The 9119-nt window shown below is 58.7% G+C and overlaps 1 protein-coding gene across 1 annotated transcript; it reads left to right on the plus strand.

Annotated features, from left to right (window-relative positions):
• Positions 1 to 2174: 2174 nt before the first annotated feature.
• Positions 2175 to 4940, plus strand: LOC136304204 (zinc finger protein with KRAB and SCAN domains 1-like). Its single transcript, XM_066207832.1, has 2 exons — positions 2175 to 2587; positions 3006 to 4940. Exon 2 carries the CDS (start codon positions 3020 to 3022, stop codon positions 3665 to 3667), a length of 648 nt encoding a protein of 215 aa, XP_066063929.1. The 5' UTR covers positions 2175 to 2587; positions 3006 to 3019; the 3' UTR covers positions 3668 to 4940.
• Positions 4941 to 9119: the final 4179 nt, after the last annotated feature.

Here is a 9119-nt window from a genome sequence, read left to right on the forward strand (position 1 = left end):
GGAGCAGGGGGATGCCTGAGCAGAGGCTCTGACCCCAGGAGAAACCTGTGCCGGAGCAGGGACCTGGCAGGGATCTGCAAACATGCGGAGAGGAGCCCACGCTGGAGCGGAGTCCTGGCAGGACTTGCGAGCCCATGGAAGAGTGACCCACGTTGCAGCAGCTTGTGGAGAACTGCTCTCCAGGAGATGAACTCATGTTGGAGAAGTTCATGGAGAAGTGTCTCCGGGAGGGACCCCTGGCACAGCAGGGGAACAACTGCCCTCCCTGAGCTGCAGGAAAAAATGGGATGAATGGAGCCAAGACCCCCCATTCCCTGTCTCCGTGCACCCACTGCGGGAGGAGGTGGAGCTGGGAAGGAGGGAGGGATGGGCAGAAGGTGCTTTTAAAGCTTTCTTTTACTTCTCGCTATCCTGCTCTGATTTTGACAGCAATAAATTCAATTAGCGGCTCCAATTTCAAACCCGTTTTGCCCATGACGGCATGTGCCGAGTGGTCTGTCCCAGTCCTTATCTCAACCTATGAAGCCTTCATGCTGTTTTCTCTTTCCTGTCCATTTCTGGAGGGGAGTGAGAGAGCAGCCTCGGTGGGTCAGCTCCACTGACCACACTACTTTTCCTTCGTTCCTTCTTTCTTTCCAGAAGTCACTGTGAAGAGGTGGAGTGGGGCTTTGATGGAGGGCGTGAAGGTGGCGGGGAGTAGCGGGGACAGGAGCCACAGGGATTTGGGATATGCATCACAGGAGCCCAGGCAGCTGCCAGGGGACAAGGCCTGTCCCCCCGGGCCAGCAGCAGCCCCGTGCCCTGCCCAAGGCGCTCCCAGCAGGGGCTGGGCCCCGGAGGAAGGGGGAGAGCCCAGCCCCGGGGGGGCATTTCTGCCTTGAGCCCCATCCAGCGCTGCTCCAGCTCCATCCCCCGTGGGAGGATCCACGCTGGATGATCCCCAGTGAGCCCCGGTGATCCCTGGTGCCGGTGATCCCTGTTGGGAAGACACCTGGCTGGGGGCTCCACGTCCTTTTTCTTACCATTGCTCTTTGTCCTTACAAATCACGCAAAACCAGGGTGAAAATAAAGATTTTGAACCAAGATGCGCATGGGGACACGGGGGAATCTTCCAGGGGATGTGGGGGATGCTGGGTGCCAGGGAGTTGAGGGTTCCTGGCAGGGACTTGGGGATTGCTCAGGGCTTTGGGCACCCCAGGCCAAGGGGCTCTGGCTGCGCTGGGAGACCCTGGGGGAGGTTCTGGGGCAGCGGATCAAGGACCCCCCGCCCTGGAACTGTCCCCATGTCCCCCTGTCCCGGTTCCCGGTGTCCTCTGTCCAGGATCCCCCTCTCCCCACTGTCACTCCTCTTGCCCCCCACCCATTCCTGTGTCACCCCACTCCCAGACCCATCCTGCTCCCATTCCTGGTCTCTTTTCCTGTCCCTGCCCCATATTCTCTGTTTGGTTGCTTTTCCCATATTCCCAGTCCCATACTCGTGTTCCGTTCCCGTTCTGGTATTCCTGATCCCCCTGCCGCTCCCGCATTTTCATTTCTACATTCCCTGTCCCGTTCCCATATTCCCATTTCCAGTCCTGTTCCTGCACTCCCATTTCCAATCCTGGTCCCACCTTCCTAATCCCCATTCCACATTCCCTCTCTGGCTGCACTTTCCATGTCACCTGCCCACATATTCCCATCCCCGGACCCACTCCTGTTGCCTTTACCCGTACTTCCAGTACCATTCCCAATCCCCAGCCCGCCCTGCCAGCGCCCGCTGGGCCTCGGAGCGCTCCCTCACGCTGGGGACACGGAGGGGACACGGGCCCGCAGGAGCCAGGCCGCAGCTCCAGCCTTTGGGCCCTGCGCCGCAGCAGCCCAGGGGAGGCCCAGCTGCAGAGCTCGCAGCCCCGCGTGTGTTTCAAGGCAACGCTTCGTTACGCTAAATCCCCATCCCGGATTCTGCGGTCGCTGTTTCCATACTCCCGGTCCCCCGTCTCAGGGCCCCCGTCCCCTCTCACCGGGCGCCGCCGCCATCGCTCCGGCACCGCCCCCGGCCCTCACGTGACCAGGGAAACCTCCCGCCCACCAATCACAGCACGCGGTCGCTCCTGTATTTGCATAACCCCGCCCCTTGGTGCGGCTCTCCCCCCCGCGCCGGCTGCAGCCGTGTCCGGGCGCTGTTCGTTCCCAGTTCCCTCCCAGTGCTCCCAGTGAGAGCGATCCTGGGAGGAAAAGCGCTCCCAGTTCCTTCCCGCTGCTCTCGGCATCGCTCCCGCTGCTCCCGGGCTCGCTCCCAGTGCCGTGCACGGCGGGGCCGCTTTGGAACCCTCCCCCGGGCAGAGCGCGGCTGCTTTGGGGTGTCGGCAGCGCCCGGGCCGGGCTGGGAGCGGAGGAGCAGCGGGAGGAAGAGGAGGGACAGAGGAGGACGACAAGGAAAGGCAGGAGCGGCAGGGACAGGAGGAGCAGGAACGGGAGGGACAGAAGAGGAGGAGGAGGAGCAGGAGGAGCTGGAGGAGGAGGAGCAGCAGCCACAAACACCACGCGGTTTCCCCGCTCAGGCCACCGCGGCCCCGGATCCCCAGCATCAACCTCCCGGAACCCGCAGGTGAGCGGGGATGGCGAGCTCTCCCCAAATCCATCGCGGGGTGTCTCCGGGAGGGCTTTTGGGTTGTTGTTTTTTTTCTTTTTTTGCGGGGCAGGGGATGTTTGGATCTTGCACGACCCCAAAACTGAGCCGGAAATGGCCCTGGAGGGATCTTGGGGAGGGTCTCACGTGGCGATCGCCCGGTACCGGTGGGCAGAGAGGTGATGTCCGCTTTGGGAATCCGCGGCAGAGCCGGGAGGGAACGGGGAGAGCTCAGAGGGGCGATCCCGGAGCCGGCGGATCGCAGCAGCCTGCAGGGGTGGGGGATCTGGAGATGAGCGGCCGACACCGTCCTGCCGGGAACACACTGGGGGATCTCCTTCCCCTTCCCTGAGGCACGGAGGCAAATCCCATCCTCTCCTTGTCCTTCCTCTCCCAGACAAGGAGCTGAGCATGGAGAGCAGGGAGGACAAATCCCCACAGCAGAACCTCATGGAAGAATCTGTTTTGAGCAGCTCCACGGCACAGGAATCCAACGGGGAGGAAAAGCCACGGAGATCCCTCAGGAGGAGGGGCTGCAAACGCAGATCTCAGGGATCCGAGGAGGAAAGATCCATCCTGGGCCAGGGAGGCGGCCAGAGCTCGGAGCTGGGGGTCCCTGAGCAGCTTCACAATGGCGAGAAGCGCCACGAGTGCTCGAAATGTGACAAGGGCTTCAGCAAGAGATGCTCCCTGATCCGCCACTTCATAATCCACCTGGGTGAGTGGCCCTACGAGCGTGGGGAGTGCGGGAAGGGCTTCAGGTCAAACTCTGAACTGATCGTCCACCAGAGGAGCCACGTGGGGGAACAGCCCTATGAGTGTGATCAGTGCAGGAGGAGGTTTCCCAGCAGCTCCCGTCTCCTCCTGCACCAGCGGATTCGCGCGGAGGAGAGGCCCTTCCGCCGCCCCGACTGCGGGAAGGGCTTCAAGCACAACTCCGTCCTCCTCACTCACCGGCGCATCCACACCGGAGAGCGGCCCTGCGAGTGCCCCGAGTGCGGGAAGAGCTTCGTGCGCTGCTCCAGCTCCATCCCCCACGGGAGGATCCGTGCTGGATGATCCCCATGGGCATCTGGACACGTCCACAGACCAACGGCAGAAATCCGTTGTGGAGAGCGGATTTGTTGACTTCTGACCCCAGAAGGATTTCACTTTTTGCATCTTCCGGTGACATCAAGCAAAGCTGCGTGGCCTTGGAGGTCTTCTCCAACATCAGTCCGTCGTTTCATTTCTCTCTGGCCCATGGGCATCTTCCGCAGCCAAATGGGGACAAGACTGGGTCAAAATCCACAGTTGTGGAGACAGCGGAGTTGAAACCCCTCCAGATAAATTCTTCCCACCCACCCAATCATGTGGATGCCCTGATGGCAGGGACGTGTAAATCCTTTTGGCTTGGCCTAGAAATGAAAAGGTTTCTGCTGCTCCCTTTGAAAGCCCTGAAATTGGGGTAAAAATAAATTTGTTGAAATAAGACATGGATGGGGGACATGTGGGGGGACAATGACCTGTGTGGGGACGTCAGGGACATGGATGGAGACATGAACTGGGGCAGCATCAATGCCACCACCCGTGCCACCACAGTGCCACTGGCACCTTCATCTCAGCCATGGTGAAGTGCTGCCTGACGCAGTTCCTGCCACCACGTCCCCACTGTCACCACCACGGTGTCCCAGCCACACGTCACCCATCACCAGAGCAGGACAGGGAGACGGGCACAAGTGGCCCGAAAGCAAGTGACAGCCACCAAGGTGTCCCAGGGCCGCCGCGCACAGGGGACCCCAACCACTGCCGGGCACAGGGCAAGGGTCAGTGTCACCCATGGGGTCACATAGCCCGGTTCTGGGTGTCACCGGAGGCATCCTTGTGGCAGCATCCCCACGGGTGATATTGTCCCCTGGTGGCATGGTGTCCCCTCCCTTCCGTACGTGCCCGTGCCTCGCCGGATCTCCCTGTCACCCCTCTGTGTCCCTGTCCCCACCCCCCTTTGGGCCAAAGACCCCGAGGTGCCAGAGCCATGTCCCCCTGTCCCTCAGGATTTTCCCGTAGCTGCTCCTGATGCTGAACATCTTCACCTGTCCCGTCACAGGTAGGGACATCCCGTAACACCCTCTGTCCTCTGATTTTGGGTCCTTCCCCCCCAGTTCTCTGGGTCCTTTCCCCCTCTTTTGGGCCTGTTCCCTCCTATTTTGGATCCTTTCTCTCTTTTCCCATCCTTCCCCTTAATTTTGGGCACCCTTGACTTTGGCACATTTTTGGGTGCATCGCTTCTTCCTCTAACCCTCAGCCTCCACCCGGTGTCCCTCCAGGCATGTCCCAAGCTGTGTCCCCAACCGTCCCCACAGGCCACATGGATTCGGTGCTTGCTATCCTGGATGCCCCCAAGTCCCCAGGCCGGGACTGTGCATCTCCTCTTCCAGGACATCCAGAGCTGGCCCGGCTCTCGGAGTAAACCAATGGCCCTGGGACTGGTTGGGGTTGGTTGGTGGCCTGGTGGGGTCGGTGGGAGGGGGTTTGGGGTCATCTTGGGACTGACCGTGGGCCTTGTCCACTCTGCAGTGAGGGGTGGCCCTGGCCGGGGAGCCTGGGATGGATGGGGACAGGAGAAGTTGGATGCTGGTCCAGATGGACACCAGACCATGGATCCCACTCTCAATGGACACGGTCCAGATGGACACCAGACCATGGATCCCATTCTGAATGGACACTGGCCCAGATGGACACCAGACCATGGACCCCACTCTCAATGGACACGGTCCAGATGGACACCAGACCATGGATCCCACTCTCAATGGACACGGTCCAGATGGGCACCAGACCATGGATCCCACTCTCAATGGACACCGGTCCAGATGGACACCAGACCATGGATCCCACTCTCAATGGACACGGTCCAGATGGACACCAGACCTAGGATCCCATTCTGAATGGACACTGGTCCAGATGGACACCAGACCATGGATCCCACTCTCAATGGACACGGTCCAGATGGACACCAGACCATGGATCCCACTCTCAATGGACACCGGTCCAGATGGACACCAGACCATGGATCCCACTCTCAATGGACACGGTCCAGATGGACACCAGACCATGGATCCCACTCTCAATGGACACGGTCCAGATGGACACCAGACCATGGATCCCATTCTGAATGGACACTGGTCCAGATGGACACCAGACCATGGACCCCACTCTCAATGGACACCGGTCCAGATGGACACCAGACCATGGATCCCGCTCTCAATGGACACCGGTCCAGATGGACACCAGACCATGGATCCCATTCTGAATGGACACTGGTCCAGATGGACACCAGACCATGGATCCCACTCTCAATGGACACCGGTCCAGATGGACACCAGGCCATGGATCCCATTCTGAATGGACACTGGTCCAGATGGACACCAGACCATGGATCCCACTCTCAATGGACACCGGTCCAGATGGACACCAGGCCATGGATCCCATTCTGAATGGACACCGGTCCAGATGGACACCAGACCATGGATCCCATTCTGAATGGACACTGGTCCAGATGGACACCAGACCATGGACCCCACTCTCAATGGACACCGGTCCAGATGGACACCAGACCATGGATCCCACTCTCAATGGACACCGGTCCAGATGGACACCAGACCATGGATCCCACTCTCAATGGACACGGTCCAGATGGACACCAGACCATGGATCCCACTCTCAATGGACACTGGTCCAGATGGACACCAGACCATGGATCCCACTCTCAATGGACACGGTCCAGATGGACACCAGACCATGGATCCCACTCTCAATGGACACTGGTCCAGATGGACACCAGACCATGGATCCCACTCTCAATGGACACGGTCCAGATGGACACCAGACCATGGATCCCACTCTCAATGGACACGGTCCAGATGGACACCAGACCATGGATCCCACTCTCAATGGACACTGGTCCAGATGGACACCAGACCATGGATCCCACTCTCAATGGACACGGTCCAGATGGACACCAGACCATGGATCCCACTCTCAATGGACACCGGTCCAGTTGGACACCAGACCATGGATCCCACTCTCAATGGACACGGTCCAGATGGACACCAGACCTAGGATCCCATTCTGAATGGACACTGGTCCAGATGTACACCAGACCATGAACCCCACTCTCAATGGACACCAGTCCAGATGGACACCAGACCATGGATCCCACTCTCAATGGACACGGGTCCAGATGGACACCAGGCCATGGATCCCATTCTGAATGGACACCGGTCCAGATGGACACCAGACCATGGATCCCATTCTGAATGGACACTGGTCCAGATGGACACCAGACCATGGACCCCACTCTCAATGGACACCGGTCCAGATGGACACCAGACCATGGATCCCACTCTCAATGGACACCGGTCCAGATGGACACCAGACCATGGATCCCACTCTCAATGGACACGGTCCAGATGGACACCAGACCATGGATCCCACTCACAATGGACACTGGTCCAGATGGACACCAGACCATGGATCCCACTCTCAATGGACACGGTCCAGATGGACACCAGACCATGGATCCCACTCTCAATGGACACGGTCCAGATGGACACCAGACCATGGATCCCACTCTCAATGGACACGGTCCAGATGGACACCAGACCATGGATCCCATTCTGAATGGACACTGGTCCAGATGGACACCAGACCATGGACCCCACTCTCAATGGACACCGGTCCAGATGGACACCAGACCATGGATCCCGCTCTCAATGGACACCGGTCCAGATGGACACATGACCATGGATCCCATTCTGAATGGACACTGGTCCAGATGGACACCAGACCATGGATCCCACTCTCAATGGACACCGGTCCAGATGGACACCAGGCCATGGATCCCATTCTGAATGGACACTGGTCCAGATGGACACCAGACCATGGATCCCACTCTCAATGGACACCGGTCCAGATGGACACCAGACCATGGATCCCATTCTGAATGGACACCGGTCCAGATGGACACCAGACCATGGATCCCATTCTGAATGGACACTGGTCCAGATGGACACCAGACCATGGACCCCACTCTCAATGGACACCGGTCCAGATGGACACCAGACCATGGATCCCACTCTCAATGGACACTGGTCCAGATGGACACCAGACCATGGATCCCACTCTCAATGGACACGGTCCAGATGGACACCAGACCATGGATCCCATTCTGAATGGACACTGGTCCAGATGGACACCAGACCATGGATCCCACTCTCAATGGACACGGTCCAGATGGACACCAGACCATGGATCCCACTCTCAATGGACACCGGTCCAGTTGGACACCAGACCATGGATACCACTCTCAATGGACACGGTCCAGATGGACACCAGACCTAGGATCCCATTCTGAATGGACACTGGTCCAGATGGACACCAGACCATGGACCCCACTCTCAATGGACACCGGTCCAGATGGACACCAGACCATGGATCCCACTCTCAATGGACACCGGTCCAGATGGACACCAGACCATGGATCCCACTCTCAATGGACACGGTCCAGATGGACACCAGACCATGGATCCCACTCTCAATGGACACTGGTCCAGATGGACACCTGACCATGGATCCCGCTCTCAATGGACACTGGTCCAGATGGACACCAGACCATGGATCCCACTCTCAATGGACACTGGTCCAGATGGACACCAGACCATGGATCCCACTCTCAATGGACACTGGTCCAGATGGACACCAGACCATGGATCCCGCTCTCAATGGACACGGTCCAGATGGACACCAGACCATGGATCCCACTCTCAATGGACACCGGTCCAGATGGACACCAGACCATGGATCCCATTCTGGATGGACACTGGTCCAGATGGACACCAGACCATGGATCCCACTCTCAATGGACACGGTCCAGATGGACACCAGACCATGGATCCCATTCTGAATGGACACCGGTCCAGATGGACACCAGACCATGGATCCCATTCTGAATGGACACCGGTCCAGATGGACACCAGACCATGGATCCCACTCTCAATGGACACTGGTCCAGATGGACACCAGACCATGGATCCCACTCTCAATGGACACGGTCCAGATGGACACCAGACCTAGGATCCCATTCTGAATGGACACTGGTCCAGATGGACACCAGACCATGAACCCCACTCTCAATGGACACCAGTCCAGATGGACACCAGACCATGGATCCCACTCTCAATGGACACGGTCCAGATGGACACCAGGCCATGGATCCCATTCTGAATGGACACTGGTCCAGATGGACACCAGACCATGGATCCCACTCTCAATGGACACAGTCCAGATGGACACCAGACCTAGGATCCCATTCTCAATGGACACTGGTCCAGATGGACACCAGACCATGGATCCCACTCTCAATGGACACTGGTCCAGATGGACACCTGACCATGGATCCCGCTCTCAATGGACACGGTCCAGATGGACACCAGACCATGGATCCCACTCTCAATGGACACCGGTCCAGATGGAC

Source organism: Chamaea fasciata, unplaced genomic scaffold, assembly GCF_029207755.1.
Source record: "Chamaea fasciata isolate MVZ Bird 193981 ecotype frontalis unplaced genomic scaffold, bChaFas1.0.hap1 SCAF_57, whole genome shotgun sequence".
Lineage (NCBI taxonomy): Eukaryota > Metazoa > Chordata > Aves > Passeriformes > Sylviidae > Chamaea > Chamaea fasciata.